The sequence below is a fragment of the Lissotriton vulgaris genome, chromosome 12 (genome assembly GCF_964263255.1).
Source record: "Lissotriton vulgaris chromosome 12, aLisVul1.2, whole genome shotgun sequence".
Lineage (NCBI taxonomy): Eukaryota > Metazoa > Chordata > Amphibia > Caudata > Salamandridae > Lissotriton > Lissotriton vulgaris.
Window position 1 is genome coordinate 713,389,057 of NC_141700.1, and position 27,152 is coordinate 713,416,208.

At 40.2% G+C, this 27,152-nt stretch overlaps 1 protein-coding gene across 1 annotated transcript in view; it reads right to left on the reverse strand.

The window, feature by feature from the left end:
• The window catches only part of LOC147678091 (hydroperoxide isomerase ALOXE3-like), a 239,569-nt gene that overhangs the window by 77,516 nt on the left and 134,901 nt on the right, over positions 1 to 27,152 (reverse strand). The window contains exon 5 of the mRNA XM_086946566.1: positions 460 to 563. Within this exon, the coding sequence (XP_086802692.1) occupies positions 460 to 563 (104 nt within the window). The remainder of the gene's footprint in view (positions 1 to 459; positions 564 to 27,152) is intronic.

Genomic DNA, 27,152 nt, shown 5'->3' on the forward strand with positions numbered 1-27,152 from the left:
CTTACACAGGCTCCAGCTCTGGCTGTTTCTGAGACCGAGGGATGACATAGGCTTTCTGACCAAGGTACCCAAATACTCCTGCATGTTTGCTTTTTTAAGTCCACTTGAGTGCGAGTCTCTGGGTACAAATCATGGTATGAGTTGGGTTAATTACAGTGCTTGACAGGATTACAATGTAATGTGCTAATCTACCTCACCCTCTGCTGTCTTCAACCATAAACATTCAAATATCCTGTCGGCGGTAAAAGGAAGCAACAGGCAAAGGCTTATTATAAATAGATAGAAACCTGGCCAGAAAAAATCATATATCACAATGTATCTAATGAAAAAGGTCAACATTTGAGTTTTGGGAAATGGTTAATTTTTAAAGAAAACTTGATTACTTCTCTCACTCTCTGTCCCCCCCCCCCCCCCCCCCCCACACACACAAACACATCCTGGACAATGGAATATTCCTACCTGAAATATCAGTTTTGTGGGTCCAAAAAACCCTGTGGATGTCATCTAATGATGTCCAGGACTGCTTACATCCATAAAAGCCTTTTAGTTTAGTTTCCAGTACTCTAGGTGCATGATAGAAGGGAACAATTACTGATAATCATAACAACAAATACAATTCACAATACAAAGTTTATTTGGTTTTCAAAAGATGGATTATCCATATACATTTGAATACCCTTGCTATTTTAAGTATTTGAGCATTGTGACAATTCAGTACAAAACTGAATAGAAACTTTAAAAGATAACTGTGTTGGAGTAGAGGAGGAATAACTATGTATGAAATACATCTTTAATACAGGGAGGAAAGAGCAGGGGCCTGATTAGGAGTTTGAGGGTGTTGTAGCAGACTGTCATGCCAGCGTCCCGCTCCCAGACTGCCATACTCGTCGGCCACTTGCCCCCCAGCTTAAGAGTTTTCTTCCTATCAGGCGGCCGGAGATTTGGCGGTCCCGAGTGGTGAGCCTTAGAAAGGCACTACAATAGGAAAGCCAAAGCAAGTTCCTGCACGGCATGGACTGTGAAGTCCATACTGTGCAGGAACTGGGGGTGCATACAGACAGGAGGGCACAACACATGCCCCCCTGCATGCATCCCCTGGCAAAGAGGCAGCAGGGGGCCTTGTAGTGTGCCCTTAGATTCCTCAATGCTACCATTTTCATGGCAGGCTCACCACCATGAAAAAGGTGGATGTGAGGAAACTTGTAATATGCTTGGTGGTGCTCCGGCGGCACTGCTAGCATATTGCAGCCTCACACTGCTGCATCACCTAGAGGTTGTGGTGATCCATTGGCAATCGAACGGCCAACTCACCATAGGGCAGTCGGAAGGCTGGTCCAGCGGTGCCCGCCCTGCCACCGTGGTACAGCGGTCCGATAAGCCACTAAGACGGAAACATCGTACAATGAAAGAATTATTCTAGGCAAGGCAATGGGTCATAACAAAAAACAAAGGTGAGTATCACAAATATTGATTACAGAGTATTGTGTTAAAAATATTGTCACTACACAAATACAGTGTAACAGAATATCAAAGGCAAGAATGTCATTTTTGTATACAGCATCATTTTTAGGAAGATTGTTGTATTATTAACGTTTACTTTAAAGTAGTTTTCATAAATATCATTTTTAGTTAAGGTGTTATACATTATTTGCTATATTATTTTTAGATGTTAGTTTTATAAGTATACTTGCTATCTTTAAAAAAAATATTTGTTTTTTTAAATGCATTTTTTTAATTTAAAATGTAATTAGGAATAAACAATGTTGAGGAGGGTTGTTGGATTTGTAGGGGCATAGGGTTGGGAGTTAATCAATCATAATCTATTGACTTTTAATATTAAAACATTTTCAGTTGTAAATTAAATATTTGACAAGTGATTATTTAGATTGTTTTGTTTGCATACAATTTTATCTGATATAAAAATAATATATAGTTGGTACACAATCCGTTTAGATAAAAAAAAGTATGAACCAACCTTTAAATCCAGTATGCTCTCATACTGAAAAAAGGATAAACATTTTAGAAAGAGAAAGGTGCTGAAAAACAACTAATCTACTGCATACACCAGAGATAACTCCAAAAGCTGCAGCAATAAATTATTGCACAGCATACTAGTTTCTACTTATTGAGGGATTCTATTCAGCTAATTATTATGGCCCAGGAGCTTTCTTTGGGGTTACTTTCAATGACAGATAGTCACAGCCCACTTATTTGAAAGAATTGATTCCAACAAGAAGTAATAAAAGGAGTGTTAGGGCCCTCCCAAAGCATGACTATACAAAGTATTGTAGGGATTACCATAAAAACACGTATGACAAATTTGACTGGGTATTGTCACTGAGCTTCCATGTATTTTTAGATCTTGTGCCGGATGTAAGCCATTTGTATCACTCTAGAAGTCTCTTCCATTATGCGAGCCCAAAAACTTACTATAACACTACATGTGATGAAAATATGATTAGTATTCACTATATGTGTCCAGCATTGAAAGCATTCAGAATTTGCCCAGCAGCCCCATTTGCAGAATGGTATGCGGGTATAACAAAGATCCTGACTGATGTTATATTGGTGTACTTTTTGTCTTGAAATATTAACACAGTGATTATTAAGCATGATACGTTCGTTGAAGTCAGCTATCTCCCTGCCATTTGTGTGCCAAAATAGGTGAATTATCTAGTTGATCCAGAATAAGCAGCCTATAGAGTTTCCCAGTCAGCCCCTTTTGTGGATTGTGGTACGGGTAATTGATACATGATATGTTGAACAGCCAAAGATTATCTGTCATTTTATTGACCAAAAAGTACCTCCTCTGTACATATTTATATATGCCAGTAGCAGGAAAATGATATGATATGATATGATATGATACAGGATTTGTATAGCGCACTATCACTCCAAGGAGCATCTTGGCGCTATGACTCAACTAGGCTGATGTGGATGTCCCCAGCTATACTGTCTCCAGAAAAAGAAAATTCACATCAATAATTTGCATGTTGAATCCGACAGACTATATATCCAGGTCCTTAGGGATTTCCTGAACCCTTGTTCGGATGTGATCTCATGTAGCTGGTTAGGTAGTTTAGTCCATGCCATTGCACCAATCACTGCAAGGGATTTACCTCCCTTCGCTGAAAGTCTAAATTTAGAGACAATAAGCAGGTTGGCAGTAGCGGACCTGAGATTTCGAGAAGGGTGGTATCGTGCAAAACTTTTCCGGAGGTACATCAGGCCCTGCATGTGAAAGGCCCTATAGGTAATAGTTAGGATCTTAAATAAAATGTGTTTGTGGATAGGGAGCCAGTAAAGGGCATCCAATGCGTCAGAGGCCGAGGACTTTCTAGTACCAGTCTAGCTGCTGCATGCTGGACCATCTGAAGTCTGTGCAGGGCTGATTTGTTTGACCCTGCATACAGGCTGTTACAGTAGTCCAGTCTTGATGTAATTAACGCTACTGTGACCATGCGCCTGGCTGCCAGGGGGAGCAGATATAAAAAATTCCTTAGGCCCTTAATGATGGTAAAGCAGGCGCCCGCTACCGCCCCTGCTTGCTGTCTATCATCATCAAATGTGATCCCTAAATTTCGTGCTGCACTAATTGTGTTCGGCGGGGCTTATGCGTCCTCGGGCCACCACTTTTGGGGAGAGAAGGAGTTGTTTAGTCCGAACGGCAAAATTTCAGTTTTAGCGGAGTTACACTTTAGATGATTATTGGTCATCCAAGCGAATGTCGCAGATAGGCAGTCTTTCAAGGTCTGTTCCGCATTAGCCATGTCCTTATCCAGGACAAGGACTAGCTGCGTATCATCAGCGTAAGCAATCGTGCTAATGTCAAATGAAGAGATTAATTTAATCAGGGGGACCATGTAGAGATTAAAAAGTGTTGGGCTCAAACTTGAGCCCTGCGGTACCCCTGACTTCAATACCTTTTCCTCTGAACAAAACTGCCCCAATGTAATTGCTTGACGCCTATGCGTCAGGAAGTTTTTAAGCCACTCTAATACGGTGCCTGCTATGCCCGCAATGGCCAGGCGGTCTAAAAGGATAGCATAGGACGGATCTATGACAGAATTTCGACAGACAGAATTTCGACCTACACAAATATCGGCGTAATTATATCGATAGCAAAAATATCGACGCCCTATGTACAACATGGTAAGTACCAAAATATCGAAAAATTAATATCGATGTTAAAAATATCGTTGTTAAATATATCGATTTTTTTTAAATTTAAAATAACATAAAAAAAACTGTAAATACTACTTATTAATTACTTAAACATATTTAAATATATGTAATAATTGTTAAAAAAAATAATAATACATATTTAATAAAAAAATAAAATGATAAATCATATATAATATATAATTACTTAACAATAATTACTATTCCCACTCCAGTGGGTGCAACAGTAGGGAAAACTGACCCTGAACACTAAAAATACCCCTTTACCCAAAAACCTAAAACTGACCCTGAACCCTAAAAATACCCCTTTACCCATAAACTGAAAACTGACCCTGAACCCTAAAAATACCCCTTTACCAAAGAACTGAAAACTGACCCTGAACCCTAAAAATACCCCTTTACCAAAGAACTGAAAACTGACCCTGAACCCAAAAAATACCCCTTTACCCAAAAACTGAAAACTGACCCTGAACCCTAAAAATACCCCTTTACCCAAAAACAGAAAACTGACCCTGAACCCTAAAAATACCCCTTTACCCAAAAACTGAAAACTGACCCTGAACCCTAAAAATACCCCTTTACCCAAAAACTGAAAACTGACCCTGAACCCTAAAAATACCCCTTTACCAAAGAACTGAAAACTGACCCTGAACCCTAAAAATACCCCTTTACCCAAAAACTGAAAACTGACCCTGAACCCTAAAAATACCCCTTTACCCAAAAACTGAAAACTGACCCTGAACCCTAAAAATACCCCTTTACCCAAAAACAGAAAAATGACCCTGAACCCTAAAAATACCCCTTTACCCACAAACTGAAAACTGACCCTGAACCCTAAAAATACCCCTTTACCCAAAAACTGAAAACTGACCCTGAACCCTAAAAATACCCCTTTACCAAAGAACTGAAAACTGACCCTGAACCCTAAAAATACCCCTTTACCCAAAAACTGAAAACTGACCCTGAACCCTAAAAATACCCCTTTACCCAAAAACTGAAAACTGACCCTGAACCCTAAAAATACCCCTTTACCCAAAAACTGAAAACTGACCCTGAACACTAAAAATACCCCTTTACCCAAAAACTGAAAACTGACCCTGAACCCTAAAAATACCCCTTTACCAAAGAACTGAAAACTGACCCTGAACCCAAAAAATACCCCTTTACCCAAAAACTGAAAACTGACCCTGAACCCTAAAAATACCCCTTTACCCAAAAACAGAAAACTGACCCTGAACCCTAAAAATACCCCTTTACCCAAAAACTGAAAACTGACCCTGAACCCTAAAAATACCCCTTTACCCAAAAACTGAAAACTGACCCTGAACCCTAAAAATACCCCTTTACCAAAGAACTGAAAACTGACCCTGAACCCTAAAAATACCCCTTTACCCAAAAACTGAAAACTGACCCTGAACCCTAAAAATACCCCTTTACCCAAAAACTGAAAACTGACCCTGAACCCTAAAAATACCCCTTTACCCAAAAACTGAAAACTGACACTGAACCCTAAAAATACCCCTTTACCCAAAAACTGAAAACTGACCCTGAACCCTAAAAATACCCCTTTACCAAAGAACTGAAAACTGACCCTGAACCCTAAAAATACCCCTTTACCCAAAAACTGAAAACTGACCCTGAACCCTAAAAATACCCCTTTACCCAAAAACTGAAAACTGACCCTGAACCCTAAAAATACCCCTTTACCCAAAAACTGAAAACTGACCCTGAACCCTAAAAATACCCCTTTACCCAAAAACTGAAAACTGACCCTGAACCCTAAAAATACCCCTTTACCAAAGAACTGAAAACTGACCCTGAACCCTAAAAATACCCCTTTACCTAAAAACTGAAAACTGACCCTGAACCCTAAAAATACCCCTTTACCCAAAAACTGAAAACTGACCCTGAACCCTAAAAATACCCCTTTACCCAAAAACAGAAAAAATGACCCTGAACCCTAAAAATACCCCTTTACCCACAAACTGAAAACTGACCCTGAACCCTAAAAATACCCCTTTACCCAAAAACTGAAAACTGACCCTGAACCCTAAAAATACCCCTTTACCAAAGAACTGAAAACTGACCCTGAACCCTAAAAATACCCCTTTACCCAAAAACTGAAAACTGACCCTGAACCCTAAAAATACCCCTTTACCCAAAAACTGAAAACTGACCCTGAACCCTAAAAATACCCCTTTACCCAAAAACTGAAAACTGACCCTGAACACTAAAAATACCCCTTTACCCAAAAACTGAAAACTGACCATGAACCCTAAAAATACCCCTTTACCAAAGAACTGAAAACTGACCCTGAACCCAAAAAATACCCCTTTACCCAAAAACTGAAAACTGACCCTGAACCCTAAAAATACCCCTTTACCCAAAAACAGAAAACTGACCCTGAACCCTAAAAATACCCCTTTACCCAAAAACTGAAAACTGACCCTGAACCCTAAAAATACCCCTTTACCCAAAAACTGAAAACTGACCCTGAACCCTAGAAAAATACCCCTTTACCCAAAAACTGAAAACTGACCCTGAACCCTAAAAATACCCCTTTACCCAAAAACAGAAAACTGACCCTGAACCCTAAAAATACCCCTTTACCCAAAAACTGAAAACTGACACTGAACCCTAAAAATACCCCTTTACCCAAAAACTGAAAACTGACCCTGAACCCTAAAAATACCCCTTTACCAAAGAACTGAAAACTGACCCTGAACCCTAAAAATACCCCTTTACCCAAAAACTGAAAACTGACCCTGAACCCTAAAAATACCCCTTTACCCAAAAACTGAAAACTGACCCTGAACCCTAAAAATACCCCTTTACCCAAAAACTGAAAACTGACCCTGAACACTAAAAATACCCCTTTACCCAAAAACTGAAAACTGACCCTGAACCCTAAAAATACCCCTTTACCCAAAAACTGAAAACTGACCCTGAACCCTAAAAATACCCCTTTACCCAAAAGCTGAAAACTGACCCTGAACCCTAAAAATACCCCTTTACCAAAGAACTGAAAACTGACCCTGAACCCTAAAAATACCCCTTTACCCAAAAACTGAAAACTGACCCTGAACCCTAAAAATACCCCTTTACCCAAAAACTGAAAACTGACCCTGAACCCTAAACATACCCCTTTACCCAAAAACTGAAAACTGACCCTGAACCCTAAAAATACCCCTTTACCCAAAATTAATTAATATTACAAATAAATTACTTCCCACCCTATTCCCCTATAAACCCACAACCCGCTCCAGTAGTAAAACATATAATTTAGTTAAAAATATACATAAATTATCAATTAATTAACCAATTAATCAATTAAAATAAATCATTGCCAATTAATATTTAATTGCAAAATAAATTAATCATTGAAAAATAATTATTTAATTACAAATAAATTACTTCCCACCCTATTCCCCTATAAACCCACAACCCGCTGTGGTAGTAAAACATATAATTTAGTTAAAAATATACATAAATTATCAATTAATTAATCAATTAATCAATTAAAATAAATCATTGCCAATTAATATTTAATTGCAAAATAAATTAATCATTGAAAAATAATTATTTAATTACAAATAAATTACTTCCCACCCTATTCCCCTTTAAACCCACAACCCGCTGTGGTAGTAAAACATATTATTTACTTTTATATATTTTTAAATTATAAAAACATATTAAACACATATTATAACAATTAATTTAAATACTTAACTAATATTTCTAACACATATTAGTAAATCGAAATTACTTACATCGATATATATGCTATCGATATTAGTGATTTCGATATTACTTACCTTAGGGTCGATATTCTGGCCATCGATATTCTGGACATCGATATTCTGTCCCATCGATATTAGCAACTCGATATAAGTGTAGGTCGAAATTAAAAACTCGATATTTTGACTGTTTACCGCATAGGACACCGTATCGAACGCTGCAGATAGATCTTAAAGGATCAGGACAGCCTTCTTGCCCTGATCCTAAGCAGCTCGTATGGTCTCTGTTGCAAACAGCAGGGCAGACTCCGTCGAATGTTGGGCTCTAAAGCCCACTTGGTTGGTGTGAAGAATGTTATTCTCTTATAGGAATGCTGTGAGCTGCTTGTTCACACAAGTTTCTGCCAGTTTGCAAAGGGCTGGAAGGAGCGAAATAGTGCGCAAATTAGATAGGGTCATGGGATCCTGTAATATCTTCTTCTGAAGCGGTCTTACGGCTGCAACTTTCCATTGAGATGGAATTTCACCCGACCGAAGTGATAAATTGATAATGGAGTTTATTGCAGGATTGGCCTCTTCAATTATAGCTTTTAACAGAACCGGGGGGCATGAATCAAATGGGGAACCTGACTTCATTAGAGATATGGCCTGGCGGGTGTCCTCCAGGCTAATCGGGGTGAAGTTTTTAAACATGCCGTGCTAGAATCGGTTGTACCCCTTGACTCTAGGTCAGCCGGCTTTTGTAAGATTGTATATTTTTTGTTCAAAATAGTTAGCTATATCGTTGCAGAGGATCTGAGACGGTGGGATTTCCTGTAGCACGAATTTAGTGTTTCTGAAACTATTGACAAGTTTAAAGATTTCCTTCTGTTTGTTTTTTGTGGCATCGATTGTGGTCGTGTAAAAGTCGACTTTCGCACGTTTGATCAAAGCATGATAGTGCCTCCTAGCTGTCTTGTACGCCTCATGTTCATTGCTATCGTAATAGCACCGCCATCTGCGTTCTAGAGTTCTGACTTCCCCTAATGTTTCTTTTAATGTTCTCGAGAACCAGGGCGCAGATTTCCTCCCCTGATGGGGTCTAGGCCTAGCACCTAAGGGTTTCATCTTGTTCCCTATTGCATTGATCCATCTCTCAAACCTCTGGTTATCTGTGGTGGTATTCCCTGACAGGGTGGGTTTACTCTCCTTCACCCAACTACAAAAATCAGGGTGGTCTATGATTTTACCCCAGCATAGAGTGGGCCTCCCTTTGCTTTGTGCCCCATTCTTCGTTGCCCCATTAATATCTACCCTAAGGCTGAATGCAATAGATTTCTGATCTGACCAGGTTTGAGTCAGGGGGGGCTCTACCATCATCGTGTCTAAGTTGGAACTAATGCAGTCCAAAATATGCCCCGCTTTATGGGTGGGTTCTAAAATTCACATGGTTAGTCCAAGGACCTGCATTGTATCACTGAAACAAGTGACACTCGGATCGTTGATGTTGTCCAAATGAAGACTCATTTAGAGATATCAAATCAGAGAAGAGGGGAAGTTGCTGGATTGTACCCATTCAACAGAAGAATAAACAGGCTAGGATGTACTATATACTCATAAAAATCGGACCTGCCCTCCTGGTAGACCAATAATATCAGCATGTGGGAGCATCATGGAAAATGCAAGTAAATACGTTGATTACTTCCTTCAGGAATCTGTGCGCACACTACCGTCTTTCATTTTAGACACTGGGGTCTTGCTTCGTAAATTAAGTAATGTGATTTGGAGTGAAGATATGCTACTGATATCTATGGACGTTTCCTCCCCATATACCAGCATACATCATAGGGATGGCCTTAAGGCAGTAGATTACTACCTTAGACAGCGTCCAATATGTTATTTAGAACACAACAAGATGTTAGTGGCTATAGTCACTATGTGCCTAGAGAACAACTTCTTTCTGTTTGGTAAACAGGTCAGCAGATCAGGGTCGTAGCTATGGGGGCATGTTTTTCCCCTAGCTACACCTGTCTACAGATGGGGTTGTGGGAAAAACATGTATTATTATCAGAGATTAATGAATTTGTCAACAACCACATAATTCACATGTTTAGATATATTGATGACCTGTTATTTATCCGGAAAGGGACAGAGAGTGAGGCTGCAAGTTTTGTTAATTCTCTAAATGACAACGATATGAATTTACAATTTACCAGTCACATTAGTAAGTCTTCTGTAATCTTTCTTGACGTGGAAATATTCATCTCCAACAACCTCCTCAATACCAGGCTGCACAGGAAAAGCACGTCAGGGAACTCCTTGCTACATGCGGGAAGTAATCACCCTGTCCACCTAATCCGCAGCATCCCATATAGTGAGATGTTGCGGATTAGGAGGATTTGCAGTCTTGAATCAGATTGTCTAAAAGCACAAAGGGAGTGTCGATCAAAGTTCATAGAGAGAGGTTATAATCATCTAGTGATCGACAAAGCGACAAAGAGAGCAAATGCACAGGATAGATCTCAGGTGTTGACTACTGGAAGAGAGGCTAGATCTAGTGCAGGAGAGGAGCAACCTATGAGGCTAATACTAACATATAGCAATCAACATCAAGCTATCAGGAAAATCGTTACAAAAAATTGGCCCTTGATTAGGAATGACCCTGTACTTGGGGAGAAACTAACTCACTCTCCCAATATTACTTTCAGAAGAGCTAATGCCATGAGCAATACTCTAGTCTCCAGTAGCCCAGAAATAAAAACTAGTGACCGGTGGATTTTGGGTAGCAAAGTCTTCATAAAATGTGCGACATGTAAGGCATGCAAACAAGGGGTTAACAAAACTGAATACTCTAGCCCCTTTAAAAACAAACCTATAAAATAGATAAAAAGCTGACATGTCGAACAGAATTTGCCATATACGTGCTGGAGTGCCCATGTGGACTAAAATATGTGGGAAGCACAAAACCCCAGTGCCATAAAAGAATACTCCAGCATTTGCGGGCAATTAAAAATGGGAACGAAATATATCCTGTCGCCAGGCATTTCAAAGCTATGCACTCAAAAAGCCCAGATGAGCTGAGATACTATGTAGTGGATTGTATTCCCCCATTGAGGAGATGTGGAGATAGAAATGCAAAATTAAGAAAATTGGAGATTAAGTACATACTGGAAATGGATACAAAGACTCCTAATGGTTTGAATTCGACTGAAGATTTTTATACATACTTATGAAATGAATCTGTTTTAAATGTATATATCTTCTAGTGTCTCTGTACATTCATGAATTTAAGAAAGTTTGCCGCTTGCGGAAAACTATATTTGAAAACTGATTTTAAAATCACCTTTTTTAATCTGTGGTACACATATGATTCACACTTGCACTTTTTTCAGGACAAACAGTTGGATTGCCCACTTGGGCTTGATTGATCTTATAATACTGCCACACTATTATATTTCACTGTCAAATTTTAATAGTGCCTTATACTGTGAGACATCAATTGTGCGGTTTTGTCAGTCAGGAATTCTTAACACAGATTTTATTCAAATCGTGTTTTATAAAATTGGTTTTCCTACAATATGACATTTTAAAAGAAATCGTATTTATGATATTCATTTACAAGTTTTAAATATTTATTATAAGTATTTAAATTGAGCATCTTTGCACATATTGATTAATTTGGCGTATTGGATTGCTGTATTTTACATGCAATATTTTGTGACGTATTGAAATAATGTATTTTACATGTATTACTTTGCGGCAGTTGGCGCTAAGTCTGTTGTTCATGCACTGTAATCAGCACTTGCACTTTAAATTGAAAAAAGCTTCCCCATGTGACTTGTCATGTGGTCAAGGTCCGACTAGTACCGAAACGCGTCATGGCGGAGATGCTGGGTGAGAGGAAATAAAATTTGCAGCACGACTTTGGGTCCGCGTTGTCTCTTTGGGGATAAAGATTCCTGTGGTGAGACAACTTTCGGGATATATATATATATATATATACATACATACATATACATATACACATATATATATATAGTTACTAACACGTTAGTAGAATGTTTATGAATGCTCAGTTTATTTATTTTCATTGCTTGAAAATGTGAAATGCGAATTGTAAATAGCGCGATTTCATCGTTACAAGATGGCGCTTTCATTTGCACTTTTTAACCTTTCTTTGTTTCAATGAACTTTGCCTTATCTTTTGCTGCACTGCCGACGCCAGCTGACACTGACGAAGGCAAGTGCTGAAACGCGTCTGATATCTATTCTTTTGCGCTAATAAACCGGACTTGGTTTATACCTGCTACGAGTGCCGTCTTGTTGCTTTCTGCTGCCGGTCCCCGGTAGCAGAGTTGCGGAGCTTTCAATACTTTAAACGGCACGCCGCCGTTTTTTTCGACACCCACTCGGCTGAGTGCGGTCTCCATTGGCGTTTACTGGGAGCAGCTGACGGAGGAAAAGGAGAACGCACCGCCTAGGAAGTCGGCAGCCTCGACACCAGTCCCGCTGTGTTTGGACCTTGAAATACAACCGGAGCAACGGTGACGGAAAGACTGAGATCGAGATCGAGGTAGGAGACGCCGACCTATTCCACTCTAAAGGGGCACGAGTGAAGCAGAACGCGCACGACATTAGGGAGTTTAAAATCCATAATTCTAATGTTCAGCGACACAGCGCGCCGGGAGGCAGCAACAGGCATTTTTAAAGAGCGACCGGAGCCCAGGGCACGGAACGCTGCACAGACAGAGAATGTGGTTCAGCCAACCCTCAAGAGTAAATACCAACAACTAGAGAGATTGTACGAAAGGGAAACAAGGAAGTGGTGGGAGGCCACCTCGCTGCAGCATTACGTGGATGCTAAGAGGGTCCCACGGGGTCTTCGGATCTACACGATTCCAGCCTATGAGAATCCCGACCCAGAACTATTGAGTGAATGGGCTACTTTGACAGCACACTCTTCGGAAGGGATGCTATGCCTTCTAATCAAATTTGCCTGGAAAGATAGGGAGAAGGCTTTACAGGATATTGAAGCGCTGGAAAAAGAGATTGTAGACCTGGCAGACCAGGGACAACTGGATACAGAGAAGGAGTCCATGAAAAAAAGGCTAACAAGCTACGAAAAGAAGATCCAACTAAGAAAACAACAGAAATTTGAACGTGATGCTCGCGACTATGAGCAGGGAAGAATTTTGACCTTTGCACGCAAGTACGACGCGCCTCGCCGAGCTCTTAAGGCTAGACGGCAGAAACCAACAGTGCAACGAGAAACCTCTGAATCTGAGGTGACCAGTGCAGAGCAATCTGAAGACGAGGCACAGAATCGAGCGCAACAAAGCGCACAAGCTGAAGAATCGGCTTCTTTTCACGAGGAATGCGATCTAATCCGCTCCAACTGGCTAAGGGGAGGGAAGAAGCGCCCCCCGGAAATCACCAAAGACAAAAGCGGAGACGCATCACAAGACGCGGCGGGAGGAAGCGGAGAAGGGGAAATCAGGAAACAGAGGTCTCGGCAGAACAGGTCCAAGAGGAATTGATGGAAGATCTTAACATCATCAACCTCTCAGATAGAGTACTTACGAAAGACGAAGAAAATGTCCTCAAGTTAGGACTCTCTTTCTGCCCTACTGGCCGTTATGAATATGTACAGACACGAATAGACCTATTCCTGTTCATCCGCAAACTTAAACTTTGGAAATTTTTCAAACAGAAAGCACTTAAGGAGAAGGCACAAGGTCCACCAAGGGAGTCTGCTACAACTCACATTGATCCCACGGAAATGAGTATCAATGACTTGGAGGGCCTAGCGGTGCTTGAAGACCTTTTGGAAGAAGGACTAAGTCAAATTGCTCCTCCAACTGACACCGTTGGGAGAGGCATGTCCATGGGCATAACTCAGATTGGAGAACCAAGCCACTTCAAGCCAACCTCCCGCTTTCTCCCACAGACACCAATGGATGCTTTGGACATCTTTTCAGACGCTGTTAACCAGGACCTACAAAGGCTTTCGCAAACTGAAGAAGCACGGAAGAAGAATATACATTGGAACTTGTCATTTCAACAACGTAAAGCAATTACGAGTCTACAACAAGATGACTCTATAGTAATAAAGCCCTCAGATAAGGGCGGGAACGTTGTTATCCTAAATCGTGATCAGTATTGCAAGGAAGCCCTCTCTCAATTACAAGACTGTAACAATTACATGCCGGCAACGGAACGAGAGTATCAGGAGAGTATCCGGAATTACCACTCCCTAGTTGATCAATGGTATGGAAAGGGCATACTAATCAGGGAGGAATACTCATTCCTACAGAACAAACAACCGAGACTACCGAGTTTTTATCACCTCCCTAAGATTCATAAACACTCCACGCAACCACCAGGGAGGCCCATCGTGTCATCCATAGGTGGGCTAACTGAGAATATGTCGAAGTTCATCGACTCATTTTTGGCACCTTGGGTTACCGAACTGAGCTCCTATACCAAGGACTCTAAGGATTTTTTGAGGCAGATACAAGACGTGGAGTGGGAGGAGGATTTCCTGATGATCACTATGGATATCTCGAGCCTCTACACGAGCATCAGTCATCATGATGGCATTGCAGCTGTTAAGACATTCTTGAATCTGCGACCCGCCCGTTACTTGCAACACAGTCAGATGATTTTGGACTTCATATCGTTTTGTTTGAATAACAATATTTTTATTTTCCAGAATCAACGATACAGGCAAGTAAGGGGGTCTGCGATGGGCACCTGCTTCGCCCCCAGTTACGCGAATTTATTCGTGGGCTGGTGGGAGAAGCAGGTGGCCTGGGCAGACGATAAAACCCCTTGGGTGGAGAAGGTGATATGCTGGAGGAGGTATATCGACGACCTCTTCCTTATCTGGAGGGGGTCGGAACAGTCAGCTCTGGAGTATATCAAGATTCTGAACCAGAATGACCTTAACCTGCAGTTCACCTGCACACTAAGCAAGAGTGAGGTTAACTATTTAGATCTCAGAGTTTTCGTTGATGCAGGCAAAATTCAGACCGCCCTCTTTAGAAAAGAGACGGCGGGCAACTCTGTCCTCCACGGACGCAGCAGCCACCCGACCTCCCTGGTCAAAGGTATCCCCTACGGGGAACTGTTGAGGATCAAGCGCAACAGTTCTCTGGAGAGAGATTACACAGAGGCCGCTCAACAAAGTGTTAAACGCTTTAAATCCCGCGGCTACTCCGTATCTACCCTCCTTCAAGCTGAGAAAAAGGCAGAGAAAGTCAACAGAGATACCCTCCTACAGGATAAGAAGATAGGCAGCCCAAAAGGAGGAAGTGGTATTATTAGACTTATCACTAACTACTCAGTGGCAGCTAACAAGGTTAGAGCCATCATGGCCAAGAATTGGGGGATCCTGAAATCCGATAATGTAATCGGAAAAGATCTACAACAACACCCCATGATTACCTTTAGGAGATTAAGATCTTTAAAAGACAGACTAGTCACTAGCCACCTACCGAAGGGCAAATCCAAAGGAGAACTGCAGTCGATGCATGGCTCGTACCCATGCGGGAAATGCAAAGCCTGCAGTAACAGTCAGAGGGTATTGAGCTATCAAGTGCCACACAGGGACTCAAAAATTAAAATCAACAAGTTTATCACTTGTTCAACCACATTCGTGGTATACTGTCTGAAGTGCCCCTGCGGACTGATGTACGTAGGAAGCACCACGAAAGCAGTAAAGTTGAGAATCTTGGAGCACCAACGAGCCATTGCGAATAAAGATGAAAATTATCCAATGGCCCGGCATTTTGCTAGCCACCACAACAGCGACAGGACAAAACTCAGCTTTTTCAGCTTAGACTGCATCCCTCAAGATGCTAGGGGTGGAGACTTAAAGAGGCGACTCAGACGTCTGGAGTCTCGATATATTATCGACCTCCAAACGAAGTCACCAGGAGGACTTAATGCAGGGGAGGAGTTACTATCACACCTATGAACACTTCTACTTGTTTCTGAACCACGTTACTGTCTGTAGTAAAATCCTTCGTTCACTTTACATAAGGCGTAGTTATCACTTGGTTTCAGAAGAATAAACACCCCCCCACTCCACACCCCTTTCCTTTAGTTAGGGTTTATGTTGTGTGGTTCTGTTAACATTGGTATTTGTGTGTATGGCCATCCAGGCCTCAATTGTTACCATAGACTAAGAACTTACGGGGATAGTGTTATTTCTATTGTATACCAACAACACGATATGATGAGGAAAGCAATGAACATTTTCACTGTAGTTGGAATTTGTGTTCAATTAGCCCATCCAGGGCTCAATTAGTTACTAACACGTTAGTAGAATGTTTATGAATGCTCAGTTTATTTATTTTCATTGCTTGAAAATGTGAAATGCGAATTGTAAATAGCGCGATTTCATCGTTACAAGATGGCGCTTTCATTTGCACTTTTGAACCTTTCTTTGTTTCAATGAACTTTGCCTTATCTTTTGCTGCACTGCCGACGCCAGCTGACACTGACGAAGGCAAGTGCTGAAACGCGTCTGATATCTATTCTTTTGCGCTAATAAACCGGACTTGGTTTATACCTGCTACGAGTGCCGTCTTGTTGCTTTCTGCTGCCGGTCCCCGGTAGCAGAGTTGCGGAGCTTTCAATATATATATATATATATATATATATATATATATTCACTGAAAAAACCATAGGTTTAACACCAGTTATAGTTAGCTGGAAATTTTACTGATATAAAACCATTGAAATTCCCACGTTATAGTTAGATGGACTCACTATAACTTGCGCGTGCAATGCACTGCTGATGACGTCACATATTACATCACTCATGACATGGTCAGTGACATCACTCATGACATCACTGATGACACCATCCAGTGAATGTGTGTCTTTCTGAAAAATAAATATATTTTATATATGTATATGTAAAAGTTGATGGAAGAATAAATGTTTAAATAAGTGTCTAAATGGATGGTTTTTAAAAAAAAATTGATTGGTTAACTGGCTTATTAAGTGTATCATAGTGAATACATATATTAGTGAGTAATGTTTAAATATTTAATATATGGGTTGGTGACTGACTCACTGTTTGTATGTGTTTTTAAGACAGGGTATGTGCAGGACTGTATGGGTGGATGAGTGTCTATATGTGTTTGTTAGTGAGTGAATGACTGTCTCACTAGTGTCTTTATCAGTAACTACATATGTTTTAATCTAGTATATATGAATATTGATGTATATAAGTGAGTATATGTGAGAGTAAGAGATTGTAAGAGTTCCTGTTTAAATAAGTATGTGTTTCTATAAGTGATTGTTTAAGAGAATAAATATGTGTAATTTTCAATAGAAGTAAGGTGGAAGTGTGTGTATAACTCTATATGCAAATAAATGGATGTTCAATAGTTTACTTGCATGTGTGAGTATGTGTGAGAGTAACTTTTGGATGACTGTTGGTGTGTAACAGGATGTATAGGTGTATCACTACATATGATGAGTGAGTATATGTATGAGTGACTATATAGAACTGTTGGTGAATGAGTGGATGTGTATATAGATGGTGGAATTATTGAATTGGTTGTTGTAACTTTTATGTGTATCTCCATTTTTTTGAAAACGTTAAATACTATTTTTGAATATGTGTTTCATGGGTTACATTACACTGAAAGGAGGTCTGTCACTCTGTCTCAAGGATGATGTCATCAGTGATGTCATGAGTGATGTCACTGACCATGTCATGAGTGATGTAATATGTGACGTCATCAGCAGTGCATTGCACGCGCAAGTTATAGTGAGTCCATCTAACTATAACGTGGGAATTTCAATGGTTTTATATCAGTAAAATTTCCAGCTAACTATAACTGGTGTTAAACCTATGGTTTTTTCAGTGAATTTGATAGGTTTTTTAAATGCTAATTCCTAACTATAACTGGTGTGAAACCTATGGTTTTTTCATTGAATTTCATAGGTTTTTAAAATGCTAATTCCTTTGTATATCGAGTTTCTAACCTTTTTTTTTTTTTACAATTTGCTGTTTTTTTTTAAATATTCATTTTTTTTATATAATTTTTTTCTTTTGCGCTCTGGGTGCGCGCTCCTGGAAGCTTTCAGCTAAGCTCTCCGGTAAGCTTTTCCGTGAGCTCATCTGAAAGCGCACCCAGAGCGCTACTGTCATTCGTGAAAAAAAATATGAATGAAAAGTTAATAATAATGCAAAACATTTCGTACCATACAAATAAAATTAGTTTTTTTTAATAAGGAAAATGATTATGCATTTCTGTAAAAGTTTGATGACGTCACTTCGGCGCGCAACGTAAGTGCCCTCGGAAGCGCCTACGTTCGCGGCGCGTAAACGCACGCAAAAGCGCCTACGATCGCGCCACGTTTGCGCCCCGGAAGCGCCTACGATCGCGCTGCGTAAACGCACCGGAAGTGCTCCGGAGCGCGCAGCGTAAACGCGTCGGGTCATGTGACCCTAAAATAACACTTTTTTACAATGAATGAAATCCCCACCCATTTCCTTCACTTCTTCTTTCACTTTTGTGACTGAAAGACCTGCCTTTTTGCTCTTGCATATTTCTTGGTTAATCATGGCTGCCAGACCATCCAGCAGTGAAGATGAGCCTGAATTCATCGATGAAGAGCCTCCTCAACCAAAGGTGAAAGAGCATTTCATTTGGAAATTTTTTAAGTTTCCAGCAGACCAGAAAAAGGTGAATGCACCAAAAGTGGAGTGCAGGATCTGCAAACAGGTCCTGTCACGGGGTAACCCCCAAAAAAAGTACTCTTTTGGGAACTTTACCATGATTCGACATGTGGAGAGGAGGCACCCCCAGAATTTTGCCCGGGAAAGTGTCAGGGCTCTGGCACAAGAGGTTCCCAGAGATGGGGCCTCTACATCAACCGGAGGAGCAACTTCTTCTGGGAGAGAGCAATCGCAGGAGCAGGTGCCAAACATACAACCTGCATTTAACCATGGGGTCGTCAAATGCAGATACTGCAATCAACTCCTCACCTATGGGGAGCAAAGTGTCCTGCTCATGGTTCGAGCATTGGAGAACCATCGCTGCCCTTCCCACCCCTAATTTTTTTGTTTTCTTTTTGCTCCTGTTGAGCAGTTTCCATTCCCTGTTTTTGTTCCTGTTCAGTTAAAAGAAGAAAACCAAAAGTTCTTTTCAGAACTACCTCAAATTCTCATCAAAGAGCTATATTCTTAAAAAAATGAAGAGTAAGTGAAATATAGTGCATTGATAATTGAAAGGAGAATGAGTAAGAAAGAACAGAAAGGTATGAGAGGTGAAAGGAAGTGAAGTAGGAGGAATGAAAGAAGGTGAGTGTTAGAAAAGAAAGTTATGACACAGTGAATAAACTGGAGGCCTCATTTCTGAAAAGTGACGCATCGCTACGTGAAAACAGCGATGCGTCACTTTTCTGGACGCACTCCTTATGACATTCCAGATATGTCATATTTAATATATGACTAATCAATTCGCAAGGAGTTACAGATATGTCAGTATTTCTGACGTATCTGTAAACACAAAAGTAACGCATTGCTGGAGTGCGTCACAAAAGTGACGCAACTCCAGTAATGTGTCCTTTCACATGGAAAAAGCACCATGTGAAAGGTTTGCTGTGAAGCAGGCGCAAGATTTTGACGCAACAGCATCCTAAAAGTGACGCACTGCGTCATTATTAGCAAGCTTTTTGCAGGGGAACACCCCCTCTGCATCCATTATACCTGACGCTATTTTTAAAAAGTGACGCATCTAGGTACATGGGTCACTTTTTAAAACTCTGCGCCACATTATATCTCCATCAGGTATAATGTATGCAGAGGGGGCAATCCCTCGCAAAAAGCTTGGTAATAACGACGTACTGAAATCTATGAGATTTTTCTGCGTCACTTTTAGGATGCTGTTGCGTCAAAATCTTTCGCCTGCCTCGCGTCACTTTCATGTTTACAGATATGTCAGAAATACTGACGTATCTGTAACTCCTTGCAACATGATTCGTCATACATTAAATATGACACATCTGGAATGTCATAAGGAGTGCGCACAGAAAAGTGACGCATCGCACCAGCAGTGTAATAAATTGTGCCTCGTTGCACTATATTTAAAGGACGCAACAGCATCCTAAAAGTGACGCAGTGAAATCTCAAAGATTTCACTGCGTCGCTATTACAAAGCTTTTTGCGGGGGAACACCCCCTCTGCATGCATTATACCTCACGCAGATATAATGTGGCGCTTGATTTTAAAAAGTGACCCATCTACCTAGATACGTCACTTTTTAAATATAACGCAACGAGGCACATTTTTTTACACCACTGGTGCGATGCGTCACTTTTCTGTGCGCACTCCTTATGACATTCCAAGTAACGCATTGCTGGAGTGCGTCACAAAAGTGACGCAACTCCAGTAATGTGTCCTTTCACATGGAAAAAGCACCATGTGAAAGGTCTTGCGTCAGTCTAACACCTGCTGTAAAGCAGGCGCAAGATTTTGACGCAACAGCATCCTAAAAGTGACGCAGTGAAATCTCAAAGATTTCACTGCGTCGCTATTACAAAGCTTTTTGCGGGAGAACACCCCCTCTGCATGCATTATACCTGACGCTATTTTTAAAAAATGACGCATCTAGGTACATGGGTCACTTTTTAAAACTCTGCGCCACATTATATCTGCGTCAGGTATAATGTATGCAGAGGGGGCATTCCCCCGCAAAAAGCTTGGTAATAACGACGTACTGAAATCTATGAGATTTCTCTGCGTCACTTTTAGGATGCTGTTGCGTCAAAATCTTGCGCCTGCCTCGCGTCACTTTTATGTTTACAGATATGTCAGAAATACTGATGTATCTGTAACTCCTTGCAACATGATTCGTCATACATTAAATATGACACATCTGGAATGTCATAAGGAGTGCGCACAGAAAAGTGACGCATCGCACCAGCAGTGTAAAAAAATGTGCCTCGTTGCACTATATTTAAAAAGTGACGCATCTAGATAGATGCGTCACTTTTTAAATATTGCGTAACAATGCGCATTTTTTTACACCGCTGGTGCGTCACAAAAATTGACGCACAGGCGTCGCAAAACTGGCAGCGCAAGGCCTTCATAAATATGGTCCTGGATTTTCCCCGTGCTTCGTCGGTGCGCGTACCATGCGCTTCCCCCGCGCAAAACGAAAAAAAAAAAAAAAAATGTAATGCCCCGCAGGACCCTATTTTAGCCCCCACATCAAACCTAGGGGGTCAGAGGGGGTCTACTCTTCCCCCTTATGGTCATTTGCCCCTTTTTTGTTCAAACCCCTTGTGTCTCGATTTTACCGAGACACAAGATGGCGGCCGCTCCAGACTGTTTAGAATGTTTACAGACACCCAAGAGCCAATCAGCTTCCTGCGCGCAAGTCGCGTGTCGCGCCTGGAGCGCACTCCGGTGCGCGCACCGGAGAGCGCCTATAGATATATATATTTTTTTGAACCTAAATTACTCAAAATCCACTGCAGCACATATCTTGAGACATAGCAAAGGCACATCGGGCTACCAGTCCCTTCAATTTTGCCAAGTTTGCTGGAAATCCATTCAGCCGTTCGGGCTAAAAGTGAAATCAACCGCCCTATGGAAATTTACATGGGGAAAACGTGTTTTGGGACCCCCCTTTTATCTCGGCCCCCGCTTGACGTATCCCCCCCAAACTTTCAAGGAAGGACCGGAGCTCGACGAGGCCATTTTCAGGAAATTTTCAGGCAGATTCGTCAACCGGTGCCAAAGTTATTCCAAATAGAATTTTGAGATTTAACATTGAAAAAAATCCTAACTATAACTACCTACTGGCGACCGCCAGTAGGTAATATATATATATATATATATATATATATATATATATATATATATATATATATATATATATATATATATATATATATATATATATATATATATATATATATATATATATATATATATATATAAAACACAACAGCTCCGGTTTGAGGCTAGCTCTAGGACGGTCCGGATTAGTGCCACCGGTAGCCCAAAACCTGCACTCCACAACGTCTTCTTTAGAAAGAACGTATCCGGACACCATAAGGTTGTGGGGCAAAAGTGAATTTTAATTGCAGGAAACAACGCGTTTCACCATTCGGCTTGCTCACGTTTCAAACGCCATGATGCTACATGCTTTCATATATCCAAAGTGCATTCTTAAACAAGTGACGTCAGCGAACCTGCGAGCATGGCGGCCATTTTGTAATATGCAATGTTAACATTCAATCAATTGTGAATATACATATAAAGCACATTTTAGCCATCAAATTGCATTATTCAACTCATAAACACAAATTATATCAATACCACAAAATTATATAACCATGCCATATTATGTTTGTCTCTCATTGCGAAAATAAGCAAACAATAATAAAAACATGGCAATGTTTGGCACATAGTACTAATTGCTTTCCAATATTACAGACAGGATATTACACAACAAGTTTTGGTCACCGAGATTTAGCCATGCGATGAATTCTCTTAATGTCTCTATGGGTCCTGTCCAAATAAAAAATTGACCAAAACTTGAAGTTTACGTCCCACATCGATGACCATAGTACTGAATTTTTAGATATCATCATTAAACATACCGACGGTATTTTAACAGTGGAACTTTTTACAAAACCAACGGACAGGAATACTATGCTGCACCATAAAAGCAATCACCCTCCCAGTCAAATAAACAATATCCCATTTGGTCAGTTCTTAAGACTGAAGAGAAACTGTACCACACCTCAGGATTTTGAAAAGCATGCAGATATTTTGAAAACTAAATTTCTGGAGCGAGGGTATCCAAAAAGACTAATAAGACACTCATACAAGCGTGCCAAATACTATAATCGCGAAAGCCTATTCCTGCCCAAAAACAACAAAGATAGCACCCCACAGCCGATTGCCTTTGTTACTAACTACAATGCAATCAGCAACAAACTAAAGAATATCATAAACAGAAACTGGCACCTTATCACTGATAAACAGCACAACACACTGCCCAAACCACGTTTCTCCTATCGGAGGAACCGCACAATTAGGAATAGCCTAGTACATACGTACAGGGAAAATAAATCAGTAAGCCAGCCCTGCGTCAATAATGCACCCCTACCGACAGGTACATTTCCCTGTTCAGGGTGTAATAACTGCAAAGACATTATTCGCGGCGATACCATTACCATCAAAGATGCCGTCATCAAACCCACCAGTTTCATGAATTGTCGGACCAAAAGTGTAATATACCTCATCAGTTGCCCATGTAATTTGATTTACATAGGGGAAACCTTGAGAGAGGTACGGATCAGACTGAATGAACACAGGTCAGCTCTACGTACCAACAAGATAGGGGCCCCCCTAACTGAGCATTGGAAAACAGCAAAACACAAGCTCAGCGACCTACGCTGGTGCTGCGTAGAGCATGTAAGTCTTAATATCAGAGGTGGTAACCTAACACAGAAAAGAAAAAGACGTGAACAATTCTACATGTCTAAATGCAACAGTGTCCGCATAGGCTTAAACAGCAGAGAAGATTGGGAAAGGATAGTCTAATGCAAGAAAGTCAAATTATTGAATAGGTAACTATACACGGCACCCTAGGAAAGATAAGAGTCTCCCTTCCTTGAGGAATTTAATATAAACAAACCAGTGTCTTGAACATTTAGTATTTATTTGTTGTTTAACCATTACTGAATATATCATGAGGGATACAACTATATACTGCACTCGCTTTCTAACAACTAGCGCCCAAATAGAAAAGCAAGTTTTTTGTAAACTACATAACATCTCCATATGTATACTTGCCTCGTAATAACTGTAAACATAATCCATCAAGGTAAAACATAGCGGTTAAATACAGGACCGTATGAAATAAACATACACGTAATAGAAGGTAAACAGAGCATATGGCCACATGACCTCTGGAGAGCCTATCAACGCGTATCTAATTGCCGCCCAATCACCAGCCCCGGAACATAAAATAGTTCCAAAACACTTCCTCTCCACATATCAAACGACTGCAGATTCCGGAAGCATCGCCGTAGTAGGAGCAGGGAGGCCGAATCGTGAATTTACGGTAAGCAAAACGCGAACTACCACGCCGATTGAATGCGTGTAGCGAGATTTTCCCCCCCGCCCGTAGACCTAATAGCTTAACCGTGATTATGTTTTTGAGACCACCCAAACAGCCGCATTCGGCGTCGGGAATAAATGAACGGCATATTGCCTACAATCCAACCAGAGAGTAGCCTACAGGTATTCAAGTACCCTCGCGCTAGAATATACCCGATAAAAACTAGGAACCCAACCAGCTAGTGCGCTATGAGTAAGTGAGATATTCTCGCGCTGGCATTTTGCTGACACTAACTATGCTGTTAATGGCATTCAACAAAACCAGTACTATTGCACAAGATTTTTTAAATATAACGCCGTGACTGCCTAAGCGAGTGATATAAATAACACCCACACCCAAAGCCCGTTATACAATATCACAACACTTAGCTGCACAAGCTGCAATATATACGCAAGGTGTACAAAGCAATACATTTTAAAAAGGGAACCCGACTGCATGTCGATTTGTCACAGATTAAAGGCAATACCGCCAGAACGGCAAAAACTATACTGCAGCTAAAATGTATATACAATACCAAAGAGCACTATCAGATGAGGTTATTATAGAACAATTTGCATATTGGGGTTATTCTTTATCACAAACTACCCCTCTTTCCACTTGCAGTGCAAGGAGTATCGTGCTAATATAAGGAAGCAACCTTTAACACAACGCCAATTGAAAAGGTCGTGTTAAGTTGAGGATCCAGTAATTCAAATTCTGGGTAAGTGAATATAATACAGCCCCTCTGGATCTTTGGGAATCACCCTTAGAATAGTAATGACAGTATTCTGTTTCCATTCATCTACAGCTCTACAGAAAACCCATATCGGTGGCTCCTACTACTAGAGCGCGAAATCATTTCATGAAATTACAAGGTAGCTGCACAATATATAGATTGATTACTCCACTATCTGTCAAACGCTTCATAAATTATGTTTGGTTAGACATTGATATAGGTTCTATTATTACTATTTACTCACAGGTATCACAATCACGCAAAGACATATGTCTATACCTGGTAATATGCAGCATTGCTGAGACCTGGAAAGCATATCTGGGCAGATAGTCCTCCATGATTTATCTGGATGACAGTTTCTGACAACTAAGGTAATCAGTTTAATAAAAAAATGTTCTTCTACATTTGGCGGGTGATAAGAGTGTGTTACTATCTGCCTAAAAACCAGAAAACAATTGGTGATAGTCGTAGTATCCAATACGCTATAAGGACCTTAATCATACTACCAAGAATTTAATTTTCTGTATTAGGGCAACCAATGCCAGTCTCAATACATAGATTAAATAAGAACAGAGTAAGACTATTTCCATGGAAATCGAATACTGGTAACTACCAGTGGTGTGCCTTTCAGCAACTAATAAGTCTTTTACATATACCAATAACATTACCAAAATCTGAAAATAGATTAGTGCCAACTGTAAATAGTGATAATGTGTTTTGTATCTTTAGATGAAAGGAAATGTTTTAGGAATATATGGTTGTTGCAAAAAATGACTTGTAAATGCATAAAATACTTGTAAACGCAAAAAAAGTAATTGTATGTATCCTTCTAGAACTTGGTCCTGAAGAAGGTTTTAATTGTTTCTCCAAAACCGAAACGCCGCGTCGACCCCTGTTCTTGTGAACTTTTTAATCATGTATAAACTATTTGCTTATTGTGTATGCCAATGATTTTGAATGTTTTTAAATATGTTACTGTAAAAATTGTTTTTATTACCTGTGCTTATTGCGATTTACATGCGACTCTGAAATAAACCTACAAATGTTATATTTTTCTAAAACTTAATGTCCTGTCCTCTTTAAGCTTGATAAAATCAAGGAGAGTATGAGTTTAGTAGGTATTAAATACATCTGATATTTGTTGCATTACAATGTTGGCTGATATGCAATCTAAGAAAGCTACAGATAAGGTTTGGTAACAGTACTGTGTGATTGGTATTAGTAAAAAATAAGACTTTGGGCACCTACAAAATAATATTAACCAACTAGGGTTACTTGTGGGACTTCCCTGTTTTTTCATCTATTCTCCCCTGTCCCAGAATTGACAGATAAGGGGGCCTCCTCTATTTTTCTTTGTTTTCACCCACAAAGTGGCACTTGGGCTGCGTTTCATCGATGACTTAGTTCTTCTATGGAATGCAACAGAAACAGAGGCAATGGAATACTTTGTGTTTCTGAATGATAACGAATTTGGTTTGAAGTTTACCCATAACATCAGGGCAACTGAAATAGTTGTCCTGGACACTAGAGTGTATCTAAGATCACACAAAAAGGAAACCACAGTATTCTGGAAAAGCCCAGCCACCAACAGTGTGCTCCACAGCATTAGCTTCCATCATAATACATTGAAGAAGAACATACCCTACAGAGAATTCATCAGAATGAAAAGAAACTGTTCTGAGGACAAAGAAATGGAATCAAAATTCAAGGAAACCATACAAAGATTCCTACAAAGATGGTATAAGTACAATGATACTTACCGGGGAGAGAAAAAAACAAGATGTCTCACATGGGCTAAAACCCTGGTGAGCAAGAAAGAGAGAAATAAGGAAAAACAAAATGATGACACAATCAGAATGATTCTAACCTATAGCAAAGAAAGTTTCCAAATCCAAAGAATATTGAATAAATAATGGAATGTCCTAACCAAAGACCTGGATATTGGGAATCCGACCTCAAATAACATTCAGTTAAGCACCATCATTATCAGACAAATTGGTAAATAGTCACTTTGTGATGTGAAAATCAGAATCCTGGCTGCTAAACTTAAAAAAGGGATTCAGCAAGTGCAGTAGCTGTAAAGCTTGTAAAATTGTTAAGAACAGGAAGACCATTACTGATCCACAAGGGGGGCTATTTACCATTAATGAAACAATCACTTGCAAATCTACCTATGTAGTCTATCTAAATGAGTGTCTATGTGGAAAACGATACATAGGCAGTACAATATGCCCTTTAATAAAATGTTAGAAAACATTAGGGCAACTAAAAACAAAGACACTACATATGCAATGGCTAAGCATATGATGCCGCATGAAGGAAAAACGTGGCTTGACATTACATACCCAGGACTGGCAACGGTTCCGATTCATG